The following is a 25,420-nucleotide window of genomic DNA, read 5'->3' as shown; positions in this document are numbered from 1 at the left end:
CCGGGTACTACCATTCATATTGTTCTTTTGATATACATTTTAAAGATTACTGTAGATCTATGCTATCATTTTTTTCTGTTATGTTTGCAAGTCAAATAGATCTAAAAAAAAACGAACTTGAACTGGAATGTCTGCATTAAAAAAAACAAAAAAAAACTTGATTTTACAGATGATCTCGTCATTCACAATCTCTATGATGTCTCATCACCTCTTCAACAATTTCTGTACAGCGCCCTCTAAGCAGAATTACAGAATCGATTGCAAAGAAAAAAAGACTGAGATGAGAGAATTAGAAGAGCTGGCAAGCGACTTTTTGCAGAATGACTTGAGAGGAGCTAAGAGCGTCTTTTTATCACAGATTTTACAACTAAAGGCCAAATGTGGATGTGACTTTTCGAGCCTGGTAACTAGAGAGTATGTCTGCAAATAAAGTGAGTATCAAGGAATTATAAATTGTAGGCCTAGTGGCATCTCGTCTGTTTCGTTTTTTGCAGTTGCAATGCATGTACGGTACCGTATCATGCGTACCGGGTATTGACAATTGACTTGACTCTTGACTTGTCAGTTTACGCAGCCCATAAGCATAACCCAGGTCCCAGGCAGGAGCTCACCGCGTATTTACCCATACTCACGGGACAAGGAATCGGCATTCTCATACTTTATGTCCCAACAAACTTACCATTGAAAACGATGACCTTTCTCCGTCAACCCAAATGAAAGAAAGTAGGCGGCCTAAGTAGTTCCGGCGCAATCATGGCAATGTTTACGTTTTATTTTAGCTAGCTTCAACTTAAACTTTAAAGGTGAACTTCACTGTGGAGTGTTAGATGCGCGGAACGCGCATTAAGACAGTTGGTAGACCAAAAGCTTCAGTCTCTGTATTTTGGTTGTTCTGCTACGTTGGCTCCACTCACCATACTATGAATGGCAGTAGAGGCGCACGGCCAATATTGGAGACTGTCTCCAATGTGGGAGATTATCTCCAATATCAGAGACTTTTGTAAAGAATTTGGGTATCCAATTTCAGAGACAGTCTCCAGTTTGGGAGACCAATTTCCTTTGTTTACATTTGCTGCAAAAGGATTACCTTGGCGGCAAATAAAAATGTGATAAGCAGATTCCTCATAAAAAATTACCCCTTTTCACCGTCTACTTTAAAAATTCACCGTCTACTTTTGTTTTGATAAGGATTTTTGTTGTCAATCACACACAAAACAAATGGGCTTCTGACCTCAGTGAGACAAAATTTTGGGTGGAAAAAAATCATGCTTTTGTTGGTGTTGTTTCTTTTGTCCTTTTGCAAAGCAAGTCTCCAATGTGGGAGATTGTCTCCCCTATTGGAGAGAGTCTCCCATATTGGCCGTGCGCCTCTACTGAATGGGGATTACAGTAAAATGTCAGAAATTGTTGAATAAATCCCCAGAAACGACGGTTATTCCTGTCTAGACAGTTGGCTGACCTCACGTACATGACGTACGTGCAAAGCGCCAACTTAATGTGTTCCGCCATCTTGCTTGTTGGTTGCCGATATTAAATGCGCATTTTCAGATTTTTTTACGGTCAGTCATTATCCATGACTGAAACATTGACCAATCAAAAACTAAGATTCTATAAGAAATATGAATATTCATATACGAAAGTATAAACATAGATAATTCAGTTTTATGTGAAATTTAAACACAATTCTTCAAAATTGGGTTAGTTTTATGTCTCTTAAATGACCCTTAAAACCAAATTTTTTTTTCGAAAAAATAAGGGTTTTCCCAAGTTGCCATGGTAACATGGTCTGAATTAAAAAAGCTTAGCAAACACTTCATTTCAGTGATCGAGGGTGTATTTGTTTACGGTATACGTCTACATAAGTTATAACATTTTTTCCAGACCATGGATGAACTTTCAAAAAGATTTTTTAGGCAAGTTTTTATGATTTCCGGCAATTTTCTGACACAGGCATTTTGAAGACGTAAGTTTTACAGAATTAGAAGAAGACATCATGGATTTTCCTATTTATCACGACGGATATGCAACTTACTTGTAAATAAATCAAACAGAGTCTATGATTGATTTTCGATAATGCAAAAAGAGACATTCAAGTCTCTGATTGAGAGCCGCAGATTGAACATTCGCACAGCGCAATGGTAACGTTTTCGCCAAATTCGTCGGGGTGAAAACTCCAAGCGAGCCGTACCACTCACCAGTCGCGAACGCTGCGCTGTATGTTTGATGATATATCTGGTGCCATTTCGTGCTTATATCTCATTAAAATTATTTGTCATAACATTGGAAATATTATCGTGTAATGGCCCAAAGGATCGACTGTAATAAAATACACTTTGAAATATTGTCAGAGAGTGATTAGTTAGGTGATGTTTATGGTCAGAATTTAGTCATGGCTTCGTGTGAACTTACGCGAATGCGGTCACTTGCTCACGGGGCGAGTCGGCCAGGCCCTTTGGTGGAAGGTCGTTACGTGCATTGAAGCAAGAGCAGAGTTGGGGAGTTAGGTAAAAATACTTTGAAATAAGTAATCTGCAACTATTTTTTGTCTTATCCCTTTAGATTAATTAGATAAGAAATTAAAATTCTAAAAGTTTAAATCCAATTTTAGACAGTGGCATAACAAAGTCAAAGAGTGGTGCTTTATAATTATGGGGGGGGTCTTGCATGCCCCAATTCACGAACAAGAAAAAAAAGAGGAAAAGGAAAGAGAATCTTGCGAAATTGTTCAATTGGATTTTTGTAACAAAAACATCAAAATTATGCTCATGTTGCTTGCTTGCAACTAAGTACTTTTCAAAATTTTGCCTGATACGCCATATCGTATATAACCCTCAATTTTTTCGCTCGTTACGCCACTGATATAACAGCTAGTTTATGCCAACATTATTTGGTTGCGGGATCAAAGCATCAGCTATAGTTAAACATATACTTTATGCCTGTTCAACTTCAAATACAGGATTAGGCCTGTATTTATAAGATGTTTTTAAGATCTATGGGTGCCTTTATTATTTTCATTTTCAATTAAAACAATTATTAATTATGTATTAATTTAGTAATAACCTCCGTGATACATTTTATTGTGTTAAATCATGCCATTTCTGTTGTATTAAGCCCTTGTAAAAGCATGCTCAGTAGCAGATCCCTCCCCCATATATAAACACAATAAAAATGTATATAAAACGAATTGACCCACCCCCCCCCCCCCCCCGCTCCCCTATCGAGGACAAAATGAAAATATAATGTTCAAAATAATTGACCGCCCCCCTTTGACGTGGCAGCTGTTGGTGGCATGATGTCTTCTTTGACTTTTTTTTTGCGTGTAAAAATAATACTGAAGAAATAGGGGCACTCTAAGTGTCCCCCATGAAAATCGATCTGGATCTGCAAGTGCATGGGGCTGCCCCCTCTCCAACGCCATAGCTACACCATATCTTTATGTTCTAGCTCTCATATTTTTCAGCTCCCTGATTTTTTGGAAGAAAAAAAAACAAGGCGAAAGAAAAGAGTGAAATAAATCCAATACGATTAATCACAATTTGAGTTGTTTGAAAGAATTATACTTATAATAAACTAAATTAAATTCTTCAACCATGATGAAGAATAAGAGCAATCTTGATAAATTCTGTTTTTTTTTCAAAATCAGAACCAATTAACCTTTTTCTGATTTTTCTGTCACTTTGAGAAAAAAAATTAAGGTGTTCATCGACGCCCAGTACTGCATGATGAAACTGTATTCCCACTGGGTCACTCCCCCCCCTCTCTCCCCCCATAAAGCGCCATGCTCATTTCTCTTATCTCACCTTGACCTTAATTAATTAATCTTAACGATTTGGTGGTACTTTCAAACGTGACTGGTCGCCATCATAGCTTCATCCCCAACAAACACTGAACAAACAATCACAACAATATTCTGTTGTGCGACCCAACATCATTCCTTTCAATACGCATAAGACCATACGTGGGCATGCAGAAACAACGTGGGTTCTCAAAAACTGACCCGTGTTTGGACTGAAATTGTGATTAAAATGAAAATGTTATAAATATCACAAAAATATGGGTGTAATAACGGATATTTGATTAACGGAAAAACATCCATCGCTAATTCATAAGAATTCTGGAAAAGATTTGAACGAGGTTTTATCAATGGTAATCAAGAGGAATTAGTGTATAGATGAATGGCGCTCAACGTTAGCCGGTGAGGGCGCGGGCCAAATCTGGCCAGAATCTGGCAATATGGTGTCGTCCATTAAGCTGACGTTAGCCAGCGGCGACTGCACGTACATGACCTGGGAATCCAGAATCAACTCTCTTATACTCTTTTTATGTCCCAACAAAGAAATTGCACTGTGCGCGCCTATGGTGCGCGTTATGTCTACTATAGTGTGAATGGGGATTGGGGATATAAAGTATGAGTATATTATTATTAAGAGAGATGGAGTTTGGTTGTCAGGTTTAGCCAACAAGATTAATAAATGAATGCGCATAGTGTGAATGATAGGCCAGGGTGGGGGACATAAAGTATGAGTAAAGAGAGTAGAAGGAATTTGCTATCAAGGTGAATGAATCATTTTGAGATCTCATGAATATACATGGCTAGCTGTCAAGCTAAACTCGTATTAGGAAGACGGTAAGTGCGGCTTGAATTGAAAAACAAGGGGAAAATGGGGTTTATAATATACACGTGCTGATTACAGCAAATTAATTTAGCAAAAAGTGGGGGACATAAAGTATGAGTATAAATAAGAGAGATGAAATTTCATTTTCAAGGCTTAGCCAGCAAGATTAAATGTGTGAAATGCGCATTGTGTGAATGAGGGTGGGGGACATAAAGTATGAGTATATTAAGAGAGATGAAGTTTTGTTTACAAGGTTTAGTCAACAAGATTAAATGCGCGGAATAAACATAGTGTGAATGCGGGTAGGGGACAAAAAGTATGAGTATATTAAGAGAGATGAAGTTTTGTTTTCAACGTTTTAGCCAGCAAGATTACATGCGCTGATAGTGTGAATGGGGGTGGGGGACATAAACTATGAGTATATTAACAGAGATTAAGTTTTGTTTTCAAGGTTTAGCCAACAAGATTAAATGCGCGGAATAAACATAGTGTGATTGGGGGTGGGGGACATAAAGTATGAGTATATCAACAGAGATGAAGTTTTGTTTTCAAGGTTTAGCCAACAAGATTAAATGCGCGGGAATAAACATAGTGTGAATGGGGGTGGGGGACATAAAGTATGAGTATATTAAGAGAGATGAAGGAATTTGGTATCAAGGTTTCCCTATCCAACAGGGTTAAAACGGAGGTGGGGGACTGATACCATGGTCACATTTGTTCTACGGCGGCCGTACGGCGAGTCGAAAACAACCGTTTTATCAATTTTGATTCAAACCACCTATATGTATTTGGACAAAAAATGTTGAAACGGCTGTTTTCGACTCGCCGTACGGCCGCCGTAGAACAAATGTGACCATGGCATTAAAGTGTGAGTATATTAAGAGAGATGATGGCTGGCTTTTAAGGTTAATAAATCGTTTTGAGATCTCATGAATGTACATGGCTAGCTGTCAAGCTGAAATCGTATTTGGAAGAAGGTATGTGCGGCTTGACTTTAAAAAACAAGGGGAAAGTAATTAGCTTCCGTGTATGAATTTCACCGCGGATGAATTTAATTAAGTGACGAGGTTATGATAAGTGACAAGGTTTTGAACAGCCAGTGGTAAGAAATCGAGATCGAAAATCTGTTGGGACATAAAGTATGAGAATGCTGAGTGGTCGGCATATGGTGATAGTATCCTGACATCAAGGCACAGACTGGAACCTCAAAAAAACGAAAATTTCTCTTCTTCTACCCCACTTCCCCAGTCTCGATTGGCCATTTTGTTATGATTCATAACAAAAATGGCCGATCGAGACCTACATATCGAGCCTTGTCTAGGCTCAGTGATCAAATGACAAATATCAAAATCATAAAATATATGATCACTGAGTCCTCTAGTAGGCACTTCAGGTGAAAATTAGGAAAGGCTGTTCCAGCATATTGATGATAGGCTCACATTCACAATGAGGCCCAATATCTACGATTCACAAAACTGTTTGAATTTTTAAGTTCCAATATCTAGAAGTCGAGTTATTGTCATCTTTGTGATGAAAAAACAGGGCTTTTTGTGGACAAATGAAGATTGCGAAATCTTATTATTCTCTTTGTTTTGGGCATGGCACATTTATAACACACATAGCTTATGGGGAATTATTGCACAATCTTTTTATTTATCTTGAAGTGCTCAGATTGATTTGATATATTGGCATATGATATATTTGGTTCCATGGCAACTTGAACTTCCCCTGGACGATTACCCCCACCCCCCCTGGACAATTACCCTCCCCCACCCCCCTCCCGGACAACTACACTGTACCCCTATCCAAGCCTGGAGGCGTCTGGGGAGTAAAGTCTTCTACCTTCGTAGGTTACTCCCCTAACGCCTGGGGCTCGAATATGTAGGCTCCCACACACCAAGAGAAAAAGCAACTATAAAAATGCACCAAACTTAGGGACAGTGATTTTCCGTTTCTAAAAATTGCCTTTTCCGTTTCAGAAAATCTCAAATTCTGTTTCAGCATGTCTGAAAACGGAAATTCTGTTTCCCCATAGACTTTGTGTACAAGAAAACCAATACGCAACGAGTAGCGATGTCAAAATGCTAGCGCTGCTCAAAATTTGCATCTACCAATGTACTAAAATCGCTTTAAAATCCATATTAATCGAAGAGATTCGAGCTCATAAAATATTTAGGGAAACATAATCAACATGAATATATTCTTACCTTTCATATTATTAGCATTATTTTATTGTTAAATGGGATTTTATCGCTGATTTGGGGACTTTTCAGACATCGTTTTGAGCAGTCGATGACTTCCGAATATCCGCCATTTTGGATTTGATGAATCACCGTGATCATTATATTACGACCGAACGTAGAGGGCAGCAACACACGGCCGGATTCTGCCTTCTATGCGGACGTAAGTGTAAACTAATTTGGATACGATCGAGTGATGGAGAGGCTCGAGTGTAGTTACGACGTGTTGATTGTCATGATTGTTGTTGCAAAGTGAGATCGTGTTTTTCAGTTGATATTCGTATTTTGTTGAGGATTTGAGATTAATTTCTGTTGCTTTTTTGTGCATTTTGAGAAAAAACATGTTTTCCGTGATTTTCCGTTTGAAAAGACACTTTCTGTTTCAAACAGCCGATTCCGTGAATTCCGTCCGTTTTCCGCAATCGCGGAAAATCACTGTCCCTACAAACTGCTAGTTATGTTTAGAATCTGAGGTTAACACTTCTGTACATGGGTAAAAATATCGGTTGGCAACGTTTGGCAAAAAATGGATAGTTATGGTTAAAAACTGTCGCAGAAGTGCGATAGAAAAATAAAAGTAGAAGAGAGTTTACTCACATTTGTTGTCATCGCCATCTTTGATCCATTGTTAATGCAACCTAGTTACGTGACGCGTGTAGAGGGCGGCAAAATCACGAGCGTTGCTAGATTAAAAAGTGCTAAAATGTCCCGCTTCAACCACTGAACTGAAAATACGTATTTCTAGTTTAGTGGTTGAAGCGGGTCATTGTCAAGAGTCTGTGAGTTATGACAATATCAAAATCATAAAAAATATGCTCACAGAGTCCTCAAGACTAATTCCTATCCATTCACGTGTAGCCAGGAGGCTTCTAGGGTAGTGCTAGTGTTGTCAGTCGGTCCGGGATCGGGATGAATTCCCGGCGGTCTGAGGCTCCGAGACGGTTCCGAGACGGTTCCGGGATCAATCAACTTAGACCGTATCCCGGCAGGAAAATAAAATCAATAATGGCCAAATTCATGTTGTAATATTTCCCTAATTAGTTTTTGTACTTACGAAATACGAGAGAACAATTTAGTTTCAACTGGCTGTGTGCACATGCACCTCGAAATATTACGCAATCTGTACTCGTCGATCGCATGAGCATGCACGCAATCTAGCTTTGCACACGGCTCCGAGAGATCTGCGCAGACAACAATCGTCTACTGTATAGTCTCATGTGCAGACCTCTTTCACCTCAGTTCGTTTTACTGAGTCATTCATTTACCCCATACTTTCGAGTTGAATCTGCTACGATATGTATGGACTAGTGAATTTATCATGAAATAATTTACTAACAATTGACGATGATGATCTATGAGTATTTGCAAATTTAGTCATTTAAAAAAAGTCGCCATTAATTTTGTGATGATTGTATTTGTTGGGGTATTTTTTTGCGAAAGGGTTTGCAAATAACAACTAGACGAATGCGCATCATGTTTCAGCTGGTTAGAGCCGGGAGAGAGAGAGAGAGAGAGAGAAGGGGAGGTTACGGGAAGTGCTTGGTCGTTCACGACTGGGGACCATCTGTCATCTGTTGACTTGATGTTTACAATTGCAAACCAGTCGGTCAAATCATGGAGCTGTTAATAGCTCTATGGTCAAATCATTTCTCCTAGATATATTTCGACTTAAATTATAAAATTGTACCAAAACGCTGTTAGAATTGGCGATGTTTAAAGTGGCGTTGTTTAAACTTTGAAACAACATTGTTTTGAAAGACATATCATACCCTATATGTTGTAAAAATATGTTGTTAAATGCATCAAACAAATTATCAATGATATTAACAGTTTTAAATGATATCGTTGGAAATTGCAAAAAATATTTAAAAACAAACTGTTTAAAGTTTAAAAAAAATTCTATTGGTTTAATAGTTTAAAAACAGTTGTATATTGACTGGCTTAAACAATGTTTCTTAATATTTAAATAGTTGTTCAAAATATTTTTTTACTGTGAATAGTCTGAGTATCTATTCAAATAATGTTTTCTCGATCGAAAGTAATTCATGATTAAAGAAAAAATGAGTTTGTTGTTTCGATGCGAAGTGCCGGCCGCCGGGACTAATCTTGTGTAAATTTCCTAATAAGCTTCTCTGATAAGATAGTATTCACTTTTCTCAGTAGTAGTGATATCAAGGAGATATCTCCTTGGTGATATCATAATGTTCAGAGTTACGAGAGAGGGAGAGAGAGTGAAACTGAAAGTTAAAATTCCGGGCTAGCTAGGGCCACAGGCGCACTGACAAGACATTACGCAATTTGCTTATAACTGTCAACCACGTGCGCACCGACCACAGATCAGTGGCACCGACACGTGTGTTATTGGACTGTCAGATCAGCAGCTGGGTCGACTCAAACATAATTCGGGTCATGTCAGTGGTCATTAATGTTTACAGTTTGCGGTGGTGGCACGCTTTGACTGTCTCATTATTTTCCCCACGTTTTGAGTGAATGTTTACAATTTGCGGTGGTGGCATGCACACTTTGACCATGGAGCTAACAGTTAATAGTTCTATGCTTTGACTGTCTGGTGCACCGCCAGTGCGCAGTGTTTAAGGCTGGAAATGTAGGTATACACTTTTGGATTGCATTTGTGCGTGGAGATATGTTTCGGGATTCGGGACGAGCCGGGATCCCGATAAGGAAATTTTGAAGTTGCCGGGACGGTTTCGGACCGGGATTTTTTTCTAGATAACAACACTATTCTAGGGAGTAAAAATCATTTACTAACGTAAGGTTACTCTCAACCAATGAACGTAGAGGGCAGCAACACACAAGCATGTTGCTTTTAGGAAGGTCCACTTCGCTCAGATTTTGTGACCACCTTCTCCCAGTGCACTTTTTTTGAAGATTGTAGAGTTGATTTTTTTTTTTGTTTGTTCAATTTCATTATTTTTCATTTATAATGAAGCCTCCAAGGAAATATGTTAAATAATATTATTTTGGCATATTTGTATTTTTTAAAAATTGTAAGATAAAAGGTAATCATGATTCTTGTAGTTTACGTAGCAATAAAAATATATAGACTGATGACATTTGTGTTACCGCTCTTCTGCTTAATTTCGCTGCCCCTACCAATCTACACAAGCCGCCATTTTGTTTTCTATTGTTCTTCACTCATGATACGGATGCTTGCAAGTAACCTTGGTAAGCGATGAATTTCAATGACCGGAGTTAGAAATGAATATTCATTATGAATGACGTATTCTGTTGAATCCCGGGGGTGTTGAATTTCGGGAATTGAAGAGTCAGTCAGAGCCTGAGCTGAGGTAGCTACCTAGACGGTATTCTAGTGAGCTATATCAGCTCAGGCTCTGCTAAGGCTAAGACTAATTCTGGCTCAGTAGCCTACTAAGTAGGTCTAGCTAGCCAGCTAAGTCTAGCTGCTATTTAGGCCTATCCCCGGGGCCTATCTCTCAAACTTGACCCTCAGCTCAATATACCCAGATTAAAATATGTTACCTACCTACCGAGATCGAGAAGACAAACTCTGGTAACCAACATACATGTAAGTTCTCTACACCATTCTCCAAACGAGTTCTCTTTGGCACCACATAATAGTTTGTACGTCTCTACAACGCTATCAAACTACGCGCGTTATGACACTGCTATGACTTCAATTCCCGAAATTCAACACCCCCCGGGATTCAACAGAATACGTCATTCATAATGAATATTCATTTCTAACTCCGGTAATTGGAATTCATCGCTTACCAGTAACCTTACGTTAGACTTTTAGTAAAAGATTTTTGTCTCACCTGCATAGCAGAGTGAGACTATAGGCGCCGCTTTTCCGACGGCGGCGGTGGCATCAACATCAAATCTTCATCTGAGGTTAAGTTTTTGAAATGACATCATCATATATGGACCTAGTTCATGAAACTTGGCCATAAGGTTAATCAAGTATTACTGAACATCCTATTAGAGTTTCATGTCACATGACCAAGGTCAAAGGTCATGTAGGGTCAATGAACTTAGGCCATGTTGGGGGAAATCAACATCAAAATCTTAACCCGAGATTGTTTTTGAAATGTCATCATTCATAACTTAGAAAATATTTGGACCTAGTTCATTAAACTTGGAGATAAGGTTAATCAAGTATCACCAAACATCCTGCATGAGATTTACATCACATGACCAAGGTCAAAGGTCATTTAGGGTCAATGAACTTTGGCTGATTTGGGGGTATCTGTTGAATTACAATCAAAACTTTAAAAGTTTTTGGATCTGATTCATGAAACTTGGACATAATAGTAATCAAGTATCACTGAACATCCTGTGCAAGTTTCAGGTCACATGATTAAGGTCAAAAGTAATTTAGGGTCAATGAACTTTGGCTGAATTGGGGGTATTTGTTGAATTACCATCATAATTTTGAAAGTGTGTTGGTCTAGTTCATAAAACTTGGACATAAGAGTAATCAAGTATCACTGAACATCCTGTGTGCATTTTAGGTCACATGACCAGGGTCAAAGGTCAATGAACTTTGGCCATATTGGGGGTATCTGTTGAAATACTATCATAACTTTGCAAGTTTATTGATCTGACTTTTGAAACTTGGACCTAAGAGTAATCAAGTATCACTGAATATCCTGTGCAAGTTTCATGTCACATGATCAAGGTCAAAGGTCATGTGAGATCAAAGAACTTTGGCCGCATTGGGGGTATTTGTTGAATTACCATCCTATCTCTGTAAGTGTATTGGTCTAATTCATAAAACGTGGAAATAAGAGTAACCAAGTATCACTGAACATCTTGTGTGAGTTATAGTAGTTTTCAAAGTCAGCACTGCTGCTATGTTGAATCTTGTGATGCAGGTGAGACGGCCAGAGGCATTCCACTTGTTTTTTTTTTTTTTACTTAATTTCAATTTAACAGAAAACTATTGCTTGTTTTGTAAAATTTTCTTTTGGATAATCTGAAGGTCATCATTTTACACCATATTAAAAGAAAATTTTTAAATATATATTTGTTTTATGTTGCCTGTGTGTGGATATTTCAGATGTCACTCTATAACCGTTACTCCGTAACCAGGTATGGGTTTTTGTTTTAAGTTGTAATTAATAAAAAAATACACCAATTTTTCAATGTACTGTACATAAATGCAGCATACATGTATTAAAGCTAGAACAAAATAGAATCCAATCAATAACTCAATATTGTGATAGCCATTTAAAGTTCACAGAGTTTGAGCAATATGTTTTCTCCTCAAATATGCATGTCCATTTTACATCACTCCGTAACCATGTTTATGAATATTCATATCTCATTAATGCAGTGGATCAAAATAACAAATATTATTTTGAAACATGGGTTCAGCAAATACTGTTAGGAACCATTTCTTTGCAAATGAAGATTCAAATGTGGGTGATAAAATTGTTTGAATGCTAAAATTTGTTTATGAATGTCACTCTGTTACCTTGGAACTGCCCGGAAACAAGGCATATTAAGTTATACCCAAGTCTGGAAAAAATAGTGAGAAAATCCTTCCCTATATTTGCCGTAATGTCAGAAAAATACATTTTATCAATTAAATGCCTCCCCAAAGTATTCACTTTCTCAAGAGTGGTTTAAGAAGTCATTTATAAACAATAGAGCTAGAAGGGCTACATCATCAGCAAGGAAGATTATAAACCCATCTTTCCTGAAAGATACCTCCTGGTCCTTTCTTTTTGAGAATCTTTATCAGGTTGTCGAGAAAGAGTGTGTAATAGTAATGGGGGAGAGTATGGCACATTTTCTCACTCCATTTTCATGGTTTACTTTCACATTTATTTATTTTTTTTTTGGGGGGGGGGAGGGGACGATTGGCTGAATCTGAACTTAGGTCAAAAAAGGCCTTTCCATGATTGTGGGAATGACATTACTTTTATTTGGGAAAAACTTTCATATAACCCCTCCACTATAATTTTTGTCATACACGTACTTCTGTGTAATTATAGCAATAGCCAACATAAAAAAAATTGGGTGATTTTTTTAATAATCTGAGTTGAGTAAAAATCAATAGGCATTCTTAAGGGGGAGATATCTAAAAACATTGTGAATGATATTGAATATCGGTCATTTTATGTATCAAATGCCTCAAAAAGAAATGCAGCACTTCTCATTAAAATCCCTGAATTATGTGTAAAGTAAATGAGTGCGCAGCCATAGGTCCTATTTTTTCAATTTGACATGACTTGCCACAATTTTTTTTGCAAGGAAATCATATTTTGCTCAATTTTTCATGAGATTTGGCAGATTTACTCGAAGAAATATTTATAATATCAATTTAAAATTTTGTGAAAAATCAAACAAAATTTTCATTTAACTTCATTCATTATTTACATATATTTGTGAAAAGTAACCCTTGAAAATAAAGAAAATACATGTAGTTTTTTGCCTGATATACATGTATAATGTGTACTTTAATGGGCAATATTTACATGTAAATTTAGAATTAGTGGGTGCATGTGCCAATTGCACCTCTGCCTGGTTCTGCCACTGGATTTCTAGAGCCAATGGGTTAATACAGAGATGTATGGAACAATTCTAAAAACAGAAGAGAAAATCTGTGCAGAAAACCTTGATTCCTTTTACATGTGCAGTATAAAGTCAAGCTTTGTCATGTCTGGACAAAATTCATTTTTTTCTTGCCGCTTTTCAAAAGGGCTACAAAGCGACCATAAATATGGAGAGAATAGCTTTACAAAACACAAGTTGCCCTCTGATTTGATAATATGCAGACCATGATCTTTTAATCCCCAGCTAACTTGTAATTTATTGAAGGTTTTGTTTAAAATTTAGGGGAAATAGAAAGAAATAAATGCTGCCAGCTGCTGCAAAATATGGCTCTCAAAGATTTAGTTTAGATTACTCCAATGATGTTGTAGGACTTAAGCCTGTTCATCGATCAAAGTAGAATGTCTATTGCTGTTCTCCTTCAGACAATATTAGTTGCGCTACAACACACAAGAATCGAAAATCACTCAAAATCATTGACAATCGTCTCCCAATGCTTAAAGGACAAGTCCACCCCACCAAAAACTTGATTTAAATAAAAGGAAAAATTCAACAAGCATAACATTGAAAATTTCATCAAAATCAGATGTAAAATAAGAAAGTTATGACATTTTAAAGTTTCGCTTCATTTCACAAAACAGTTATATGCACATCTCGGTCGGTATGCAAATGAGGGTACTGATGACATCACTCACTCACTATTTCTTTTGTATTTTATTATATGAAATGTGAAATATTTTGATTTTCTCGTCATTGTCATGTGAAATTAAGTTTCTTTCCTCCCTGAATACATGGAATTCTATCATTTTAACATTTTGTGCTTCAGGCAAGGAGGTTCTAATCATCAAATTCGTAAAAATTGAAATATTGTATAATTCAAACAATAAAAAACAAATGAAATAGTGAGTGACATCATCGACTCTCTCATTTGGATGTAACAGGCTCATTCATATAACTATTTTGTTAAAAATAAGCAAAACTTTGAAGTGTCATAACTTTCTGATTTTACATCCGATTTTGATGAAATTTTCAGCATTGTGCTTGTCTGATTTTTCTCTATTGATTCAAATCAACATTTTTCTGAGATGGACTTGACCTTTAACAAGTCTTTTCTTAAATGCAATCACTGTAGGGCCGTCTGCACCATCCCGAGTTTTCAAATAAGCGCGCTATTTCTGATCTGGCAAATTATCCTGATCTGAACAATCTTGAGATTATTTGTAATGGAGATGCAATTACCTCGAGAGTTCTCTGGATTAATTGCAATCCCAAGTCAACTTAGATAATTCACAAAATAGCGCGCTATTTTACGAATTATCCTGCTAATTCGCAGGTGCAGACGCACTCGGGATTATTTATGCACTGCGCCAGACCATATTGCATTGATGCCTCGCTCAAGCAGGAATCGCTCTTCTTGCGATGGTGGAGACAAGGTTTCTTGAATAACTATTTTGTTAAAAATAAGCAAAACTTTGAAGTGTCATAACTTTCTGATTTTACATCCGATTCTGATGAATTTTTCAGCATTGTGCTTGTCTGATTTTTCTCTATTGATTCAAATCAACATTTTTCTGAGGTGGACTTGACCTTTAACAAGTCTTTTCTTAAATGCAATCACTGTAGGGCCGTCTGCACCATCCCGAGTTTTCAAATAAGCGCGCTATTTCTGATCAGGCAAATTATCCTGATCTGAACAATCTTGAGATTATTTGAAATGGAGATGCAATTACCTCGAGAGTTCTCTGGATTAATTGCAATCCCAAGTCAACTTAGATAAATCACAAAATAGCACGCTATTTTACGAATTATCCTGCTAATTCGCAGGTGCAGACGCACTCGGGATAATTTCTGCACTGCCCCAGACCATATTGCATTGATGCCTCGCTCTTCTTGCGATGGTGGAGACAAGGTTTCTTGAATGTCAAGATTTATTGTGAAGAGGGCGGATTGGGCTAAAATCTTGAGATTGAGCAAGCTCGGGCTGGTGTACATTCCCCAAAACAACAAAATATATAATGAACAGGGTGCTACATAAGCACTTGCCCAGGGCAAGTAAAAGTTAGAGTTGGACAAGTGTTATGAAATAAAGACCTGCACTACTTGCCTGAATTGGGCAAGCAAAATTCTCAGAGTAGAATGACCGAAATTAGGGTCGATGTGATTTATTCATTGACCCTGAATTTGGTCATGGTGGGCAAGATAAAATCACTTTGGAAATGGAAAAAGAAATGCAATCAGTTCATGTAAAAGGAGTAAAAAAGGTCAATGGATACCACAATACTTTCTTTTGAATAGATAAAGTCTCTTTTTCAGGGATTTTTGATTTCAGGCAAGTGAAAGATTCTCGGGCAGGTATATTCCAATTATTTAAAAATTTAATTGCAAGTGCTTCTCAAAAGTTATGTTGCACCCTGTGACCCTGCAATTTTTTTTTGTTTTTTGCATAATGCACAGTCTAGATCAGTGAGACTAGATTCACTTGTTTTGTTTCAGTGCTTGGAGACAACTGTGAGATGATGATGATTGAATTATTTATATTCTAATAGAATTTTGTCAAATCAGTGGTGAAGCAATAAGGTCTTGATAGGCCTTTATACATGTATCTGACTCTACAGTGTATTTAACATTGTTATTCATATGAAAGGGAAATTATGTCTTTGCTTCAATCATATCTGTGAGGATCATAATCATATATCCATTACTAAAATAGGTCAAATGTTACACCTTCATGTGAAGCTAAAGCTTTCTGTGCGTATAGGATCACATTTGGCCTTTTTTGGCTTGGAGTTGCATGTATATGTATATTGAACTAAATCCGAGTTTAAAAGTGTGTTTACATTACAGAAATGAATACTCACCCCAGTGTTGTACAGTACTTTGTACCTAGTATGTATTGTCGTATCATTCACAGCCGTGACCAATATGCATCATATTGCCCTTAAATACCAGGCAGGATTTTTATCTTCAGATCTTCAGAATTTAATATCAGGGAAGTGATGCAAACAAAAAGCTGGGTTGGATTGCTATTTGCATGCAAAATGTGGAATCATTGAAATTTCATAAAATTTTCAAGAAGCAGGGTAGTATCAAGCTGCCCGTTATAGAACCGTCATATTGTTTGATCAAACAGTGCACAGGTAAAGAAATTGTAAGAAAATTAGTGCAGAAAAAATGCAATGTTCATTGCATTTTTGAAAAGGGTCACAGAAGACAAAGCAAACAGTACTTAAGATGACCTTTTTTTTTCTTTTCCCACAAATTATCCATCTTTCCTCCTTTTTTTAAATTGATTTATTTTGGCTGGCTGCTTTGTGGGGGAGGGGCATGTCTTAGCCCACAAGACCACAGCACACATTATCTCAAGAGTCTTTTGATGCCCTCTTCCAGGTGCTCAGTTATATACCCAACTCATTCCTCATTTCCATAGTGTGCAACCCATAGTGATCCTATGAGTCATAGATCTTGACCTTCTATGTCACGCAAGATTGATTTTTGAACTTGGCATCTGAACCATGAAGATTGTAGCCTCTTGTCTTGGCCCTGGCGGCTGCTTTCTGCAAACATGGCGAATCAAGGGATATAGAGAAGCAGAGCGCTGTGAGACAGGGCCTCTTGACATCTGAGCCGAATTTCACTGACTTTTTTTTGTTTTTTATTGTTTTTACCAATATTCCGACCAAAAACTGGCCAGTGAAATCATCCAATGAGAGCGTGGACTGCTATGGCGTCATATTGAATATTCATAAGCTCAACTTGAAATGCGACCCATTGATTTGTGGCAAAGAGTGACAACGAAATCTCAAAGAGCATTATTGATATGCCTCTAAAATGCTGAATATTGACCAATTTAAGGATTTGCAAGTCAAGGAAATTAAATTTGCATTGAAAAGACAAGATGTTTTTGTAAATCTACCTACAGGATATGGAAAAAAGGAATATTTCATGCGATTCCATTATGCGTCGATTATCACTCTCCGCTGTGCAGTGAGGGAATGCTGGAGTGGAGTTGCTTCCCCTGGACTCTAGTATGACCAGTGGCTGACCAGTATCTCCCAGGAAGTTTCGTGGCAGTGATGGGTCTGTTACAGCCAGTACTACATGTAGTAGTAGTACCACTACTTGTAGCATTTTGCTGGTTATATAATAGTGTCCCGCAAATTAAATGAATCCCCTGCAGAATAGTGGACTACTATAGTATTCCAAACCCTGGACGAAACAACTTTGACATTTCATTGGTTTACTAGCAAACTAACTAGGTGACTGGTAATATGACTCATGTATATTCATTAGGAAGATGTTCCGTATGAATATATACATGTACATGTAATTCAGCTCAGATGTCAAAAGGCCCTGGCTCGCTGCCCTCGCCAGACATAATTCACTTTGTGAATTAGGAAATCCCACGCTTCGCTCGGAAGCAGCCACCAGGACCTCAACAAGAGGCTATAAAGATGGGGAGTCAGGGCTCAGATCATAGATCATTTTAGTTCATAAAAACTGATCAGTTGGTCATAGTAATATACAGATATTGCCTACCTAGAGTTTGAATATAACATTTCCTCTCCCCGACGGAGTTATATTTTTCCCAAGGGAATATATTTTGCCCGAAGCGCGCAGGGCTGAGGGAAAATATTATCCCGAGGGAAAAAATATAGCTTCGGAGGGGAGTTGAAATGTTATATATTAAAATGATAGACCAGGCAATATCTGTTATATTATATAGTATATGTGGATTCGCCATCAGAAATTGTATTCATTATCCGGCTCAAACCCGAAATTCTTGCTACTGCTCTGATCCATCTACGTCATAATAGTATATTTTTTTTTTTTTAATACATTAAGCGCGTTCTTCATGCAATCGACGCGTTAACACTAGCGCGTACATCAACTACCTTGTTGCGCAACTTGTATGCAGCGAGTGACGTCACCTTAGTGGATATAACGCCGCAATTGAAAATACAACGCGGTATATTCCCTGAGGTGACGTCAAAACCTAGAATATAACAAATGCGATCCTCGCAGCCATGGTCACGTGATGGCGTATTGACCTATCACTGATTCGAATCTACATGACCTATGTAATATAATAAAATATTATTGGGATTAGACTAATTCGGATTGTTGTAATTAAGAATGTAATTCGGAATGTCATTGAAATGTATTGAACCCAGCCCTTACATGTAGTATATTGTACAGTGTAGACAGTCAATTGGAAAAAATAGTGCTTGACGATGGTTGCTATTATTTGTGTAGAGCCCCTGGACCTCTTCGATGTTTCACAGAGATTGTTCAGTGACTCTGAACATCTCATGCGTGAGTGAACCCTAAACTTCAAACCTTGTTATCTCCCTTTAATGTTCATGGAAGTTAGTGAATTTCTACTTAGTTTCAATCAAGTATTTGTGTTTAGTTCTTTTAAATCAATTTTGACAAGTTAGACTTACATGTAGGATGTGCTTTTTCATGCTAAATAAAAATATCAAAAATCATTTTCTAGATGTGCATAAAAAAGGAGATATCACCTCTTACTCATCGTTATGATATACAGTATACCTTGGTTTTTTAATTTTATACCTTGGTCACAATTCTTCTACGGGGGCTGTACAGCGAGTCGAAAACAGCCGTTGTAACATTTTTTTTTGTACCAGCTACATATACGTGTAGGTGGTTTGAATAAAAATGAATAAAACAACTGTTTTCGACTCGCCGTACGGCCGCCGTAGAAGAAATGTGACCAAGGTATTAGTTCAGGGCCCAAAGCATGAAGGTTACAATTCGGCCTATTATGCAATCAAATGGTAGCCACTATAGCAATAGGAAATTACCATAAGAAATAAAACCATCATAGTATATTTTATTCAATGACTAGCCATGCATTTGTGAACACTTGAAGTATTCATTTGACCCATGTACTGTACACTGCACCAATGTCAACAGGTTTTAAATGCAAGAGAAGTGGCATTGATGATAAATGGCTTTAGTGGATACTGAACTAACAACAGTAACTTGGTATGCCTACTGTAGAATTGTTTTTACTAGGCTGTATACCCTTTACATAAACCTATCCTCCAATTAGCCGCATAAGAGTAATGCGGATAATTCAATAAAAATTGCGTTCATAAACTCCGAAAATAAGCCGCATTATTTTTACGAGCGCCCGTCCTGAAAAAGGCGGATAATCGCCATGACAACTGGACACGCCCCCTCCGATGCGGTTGTGTTGGAAAAGGGTGACCTTGTGACCGCACCATGGCAATTATCCGCATTATTTGGAATTGCGTTCATAAACTCAAAATCTTATCCCGATGCTGCTATTATGCGGATAATAGCAGCAACAGAGTAATGCGGATAACTCTTGTCCTCCTCCAATTTTACGACCAAATTATGCTGCTATTAGCCGCCTAATTCATAGTAATTGGGTTTATGAAAGGGGTATGAGTCATCTCGGGTGTTTCTTGACCGGTGCCTGCCAGGGCCGGACTTTTTTGCGGAGATCGGTTGACCATTAAAATAAAGAAATAAATTTTCAGTGTCAAAGACTGCACATTACCAACCGAGTTTAGGCCCTTATTTTCTATTCTATTCTAGAGCAATATTCTATATAAAGTTTTTTTCACATGATAGTATAACAAACCTTGGTCAACCAAGTAGGATTTCTCAACAGGCCCACAAATTTTACATGTCCTGTTGCATGTGCATGCAGCCATATTCTGCATTCGACCAATGAATATAGAGGGCATCAACACTTAACAGCGTCAATGGGACTTAAAACAAACAGAAATTCATTTAAACATAAAATCAATATTGCTACCAAGGGTAGACATAGAGACATGTGTGCCATCTGCGAATAAAACAGAGTTTTCTGATGTAACATTGGGGTAAATCACTTATGAATAAAGTTAAAAAAGATACCCTCGCATGTGCTTCATCGCCACTCATGCTATAATCATAGAGCTATAGCTCTATGCTATAATTGTAGATGTGCATTATTTCAAGGAGCTTCATATTGATTATTTGTGTATGTGGGTGAGTCAGTGTACTACTTCATTCAGGTCTTTAATCCACAATAGTTTGTTGACCCTCCATGTAGTGTCCAGAGGCCGTCCAGAGGCCTCCAAGATTGAAGGAGGTTGTGTTGATAGTCTACAACTAAAATTCAAAGACCCACTGATATGTTTGTGTACAACCTGTATCTAACCCAAATCAGATCAACGTACTCAACAGTTTATGAGACAAGGCATGCTTCAAGTGTCAGAAACTTACCAACTTTCATGAAGAATGTTGTAGTAAGTGGAAAAAATACTTGTTTTGTTTCTGATTCAAAGTAAATTTGACCTATTATTGGTCAAGATAATAGACTACATGTGGAATTGTTTGCAGTGTAATTCACCTTTGAATCATTGCTCTAGATAGCCTTTGCATTGAAAGTCTTCAGTCCACAATGTACATTGTACATGTGTACATAGCTCTATGATGTAGGTCAGGTCATTGCTGCATTACTAGTAATTCATGCTCTAAACAAGGACACTACAACTGAAGGGTAAGGATGAAGACATGAAACTCTTGGGAAGAGTGTCTAATGTTTTATCAGCTTTATATATTGTCATTATGGTTTGTGATAAAGTATATCCAGGGGAAATGGTAGAGCCTAGAGAGAGATGAAGGAGGGGACGATTTTTACATTTTAACAAAGCTTTAAAAAAATCTATGAAAATTTGAGGTTGATATTTTACTTCTTGGGAAACTAGGGAGGTGTGATAATTCCCCTATATTTTTAATTTATCAAGGAGTTTACATGTAGGGGAGGGTGGGGGTAAATAAGGCGGCCTGTTAATTTTTAGCTCACTGCTCAAGAATGGTAGGGTCAAATGGATTACTGTTTGTGTAGTAGGGTATTTGAGATTTTATTCATTTCATTTTATTCATGGAGAAAATTGTTTGATCAAATTATTTTTTTTATACTATAGTAAAATAAAGAAAGAAATACACCGGTGTAAGTTGGGATATGACATCAGCTTCCTCATTCATGAAGATGCATGTCCATTCTATAGGCCTATAGCATATAATCGTTTCACTGAAATAATGCAAAACTTGAAAATGCCAAATTAGAAATGACCATACTGTAGTAAAGGCAGAGCCCAGACCAAATTGGATTCCATATGACACTTCCTTAGATATAAAAAAAACAATAGTCCAGCCTGACCTTGTACACTATTCTGTGTAACAACACAAGCAGCGGAAATGTACTATCCCTGTCCGTATCTCTTTGAGTTCATATCATTGTTTAGCTGGACAAGTCAAATTTGTAAAGTTTAGATCTATTTACATTATTTGCAATCTTCTGGTACTGCATTATTTCCTAAGAGGAATTTATAAAACATGATCACTTTAACATAAACAGAACTCGAAAAATGAAATCGGTTCTCGATCGATTTCAGTTTTTTACCGGCGTGATTTTTCTCGTCAGATCTGCAGATTATATTCCAAGAGATTTTCAGGGCTTGATTTAGACCTACATACTAAAATGTTGAAAATATGTAAGCATCCAAGCATCTCAATCAATGGTGATCGGACTAGTATCATCTTTGAATGTAATGTGGATGGTGTACAAATGTCAGAAATTATAAATCCTAGAAGAAAAAAGAGTTCTTCCTTTCTAAATTGGTCATCTATATTAATGCATTTTATCAGAATTTTCAATAAAACTAAAATTGCCAAATTTTCTGTTGAAGGGGAACCCCTTTCCTGTATCTACCCCAGGATGTTTGGCAGATATTTACATGTACATGTAGTCTGACACCTTTTGGACTCCCTCCCGGGGGGCCACTTCCATTCACGAGTGGATACCATGCGCGACCATGGGGTCTCGAAAAGCACCCTAAACACGTAATTTCCATATTCTGAAAATGCACCCCTTAACAAGTATTGGCGTGTACTGTGAAACCCTACCCTTAACATAGAAACAAAAAGATACTCTTGGCAAATATTCCCTGAAATGAACCCCTAAACAAGTACAGGAATGTTTTATTGTTACGGGTCCTTCGGTCGTCGGCTTTACCTTATTGGTTTAGTACGACCCCACCTTCTACACCTTGCGCAAATCGGACTCTAAACACGTAGTGTTGGGGCAAAAAGGACATCCTTTATAAAACATTTAATTTTGTTTTATCTTCCCCGCAAATTCGACCCTAAACACGTAATTTTCCTAGCGAAATAGATACCCTTTTTTCATTATTTTTGTGTTTTTGACACCCTTATCACGTTACGTACGTAACGTGCCCTATCGTGAAAAAGACATCGTTTTTACATGTTTTTTTGGTCGCGCATGGTATCCACTCGTCAATGTAAGTGGCCCCCCCAGGACTCCCCCCCCTCCCCCATTAAAGGGGAATCCAGCCTTAGCCATAAACTGTTGTGCTGGGAAGGAGAAAAATAAATTAAACAGAATGGTGAAAGTTTGAAAGAAATCGGACCAGCAATAAGAAAGTTATAGACGCTTTAAAATTGAGATAAATACTATGTAGATTTCAAATTGGCAACTGAGTAAGTAAATTATGACAAGGGGCAAGGACAGCTTTCCCATAGGCCATGTACTTTATTATCACAGATTTGTGGTTTTCTCCTAAGTACCCATTCCCCTGGGGTTGTGATCTAAATATGACCCAGGTAGTATATTGTTGTATGTTCTCATGAAAGAAAAATATAATTTGAAATAAAACTTTTTGGGAAAATGACATTTTAGCCATAATATGTATTGGAGTACATGGAAGAGTAGTCCTTGCCTTACATCACTATGACATCCCATATGCGGCCAATTTGAAGTCTCCATGGGTATAGTGATTACCAATAATTACAACTTTTAAAAATTCATAACTTTCTTGTTGTTTGTCCAATATTGTTCAAACTTTCACCTATCAACTTGTCTGATTTTTCTTTTCCTTATAAAACAAGTATTTATTTGGGTTGGATTCCCCTTTAAAGTCTCCTCTTGCCTCTGCACAGCATGGAGCTTGAAAGAGCGAATGCCTCCAATATCATTATCAGTCTTAGAAAATCTCCCGCGTACATGTGCATTTCAGGCTCCTTGAGCCTGAAATGAATGCCTCTCACATGCATTGATATCCTCTTTTACAATGTACATGTATATTCTTTGTCTTGTGCCCAATTATCAACTGCCTACTCATCACCACTTAATAATCGATTCAATTACCTACATGTATCAACATAAAGAGCGTTCAAGTTTGATCTATTTGATGCATGTATACTCTAGATTTCAAAGTGCCATGTACCAGCAAATTCATTCATTGTAAAATCATTCTTCAATAATTTCATTATCCCATTTTGATGAAAACATATGGTGACTTTGCTCCATTTGCTCAGCCATGCTATATTGTATGAATATGGAATGGCCTGCTCAAAGTGAAATACCCACATAGGCTGTAATAATCATTTTCTAATCCAACTACAGTGTACTTCGTATTCTGACAGTTCTGGAAATTCAGTTTAGTGCACATTAAGAAGGTTTGATCGATGGAGGTAGAGTGCAAAGACTCTTATTTAATTATTTCAATATATATTTTCAAATAAAAACATAAAAATATAAACTTGAACATGAATTTACTGGCCATTGAAATCATGATTGAAAGAAAAAGGTGTCCCAATAGCTTGAAAGGCTTGAAAAATTGATTTAGTTCCCAATAGTAGACCGGCCAAACCTCAAAAAGTGCTCTAGATAAGGATTCGACGGCAAAATTTGTTAATGCTTGGCATCCCAGCTAATAGTCTTGCAAAAATACCCAGGAATAGCGTACGGCCGGATGCCAAGCGCAATTTTGCGTGAAAGTGTCATTTTTAGCGTAAAATCTGAAAGACTGTCGAAAATCACGCATTTTGATATTTTGACGGATTATCATCATATTTTTTATTATCTTTGATGTGGAATTGTTTTTATTCAGAGTTTCAAATTATAAGTCTACTAAATATGCATTTCAAATTTGAATATTACACACACACATATGGCACAGGGAAACATAAAACCGCGATTTCCTCGAAATAAAAGTTTGTGAGAACTATCAATAGTTTGAAGTTTTTTTACGCATCATAAATTCTTCGATTTAAATGCGTTTATCCATCGAATGTATAGTAAATGTCCTAGTGTCACAAATATTAAAAGAATTTTCAAGAAAGATGGTAGATATCTAATTTTATGTTATCCGAAAGGAGACAATGTGCATTTTACCAGGTGCGCATTTTGAAAGAAAAAATTGAAAATACCGTACATTATGTACATAATTACATGTATAAGTCCATAATAAAGCGATTTTTTAATTGGATAGCACAATTTTTCAATTCCTTGCATCCCAGCTAAAAGTCTTGCGGAAATACTGAGGAATAGCGTACGGTCGGATGCCAAGTGCACTTTTGCGTGAAAGTATCATTTTTAGCGTAAAATCGGAAAGACTGTCGAAAATCACGCATTTTGATATTTTGACGGATTATCATCATATTTTTGATTATCTTTCATATGGAATTGTTTTTATTCAGAGTTTCAAATTATAAGTCTACTAAATATGCATTTCAAATTTGAATAATACACACACATATATAGCAATATGACACAAAAAATCGTGATTTACTCGAAATAAAAGTTTGTGAACACTATCAGTAGCTCTTAGTTTTTTTACAACTCAAATTCTTCGATTTGAATTGGTTCATCTATTGAATATCGATCGTTTCTAATGTCACAAATATTAAAATAATCTTTAAGTAAGGTGGAAGAGATATTTTCCGAAACGGGACATGCAAAATTTATCGGGGAGGGAGGGGGGGGCATTTTGAGTGTAAAATTGAAAATATTGTAAATTATGAACATAATTACATGAATAAGTACTTTAAAAACGAATTACAAAATTTCTGGCCGCAACTGCCTCTGCCCCCTCCCTCCCCCGCTGTCTAAGGTCATAGTGTCCGTAAGCATTACATTACATTTAGGATCACGGTTTTGTTGTCTCACCTGCGTAGCAG

General features: G+C 37.2%; 1 protein-coding gene across 2 annotated transcripts in view; it reads left to right on the top strand.

Annotated features, from left to right (window-relative positions):
- The first annotated feature begins 20,652 nt into the window (after positions 1-20,652).
- Positions 20,653-25,420, top strand: part of LOC121414671 (alpha-N-acetyl-neuraminyl-2,3-beta-galactosyl-1,3-N-acetyl-galactosaminide alpha-2,6-sialyltransferase-like) — a 38,250-nt gene continuing 33,482 nt past the window's right edge. The window contains exon 1 of one of the 2 annotated variants that reach the window (XM_041607779.1): positions 20,653-20,682. In XM_041607779.1, the coding sequence (XP_041463713.1) occupies positions 20,668-20,682 (15 nt within the window). In that variant the 5' untranslated portion in view covers positions 20,653-20,667. Of the gene's footprint in view, positions 20,683-20,917; positions 20,937-25,420 lie in introns of those variants that run through there. The other variant, XM_041607780.1, reaches the window with a different exon arrangement.

The sequence above is a fragment of the Lytechinus variegatus genome, chromosome 1 (assembly GCF_018143015.1).
Source record: "Lytechinus variegatus isolate NC3 chromosome 1, Lvar_3.0, whole genome shotgun sequence".
NCBI classification, from domain to species: Eukaryota; Metazoa; Echinodermata; class Echinoidea; order Temnopleuroida; family Toxopneustidae; genus Lytechinus; species Lytechinus variegatus.
The sequence above is the reverse complement of the archived record's forward strand: the minus strand, read 5'-3'. Positions and strand labels throughout refer to the sequence as shown.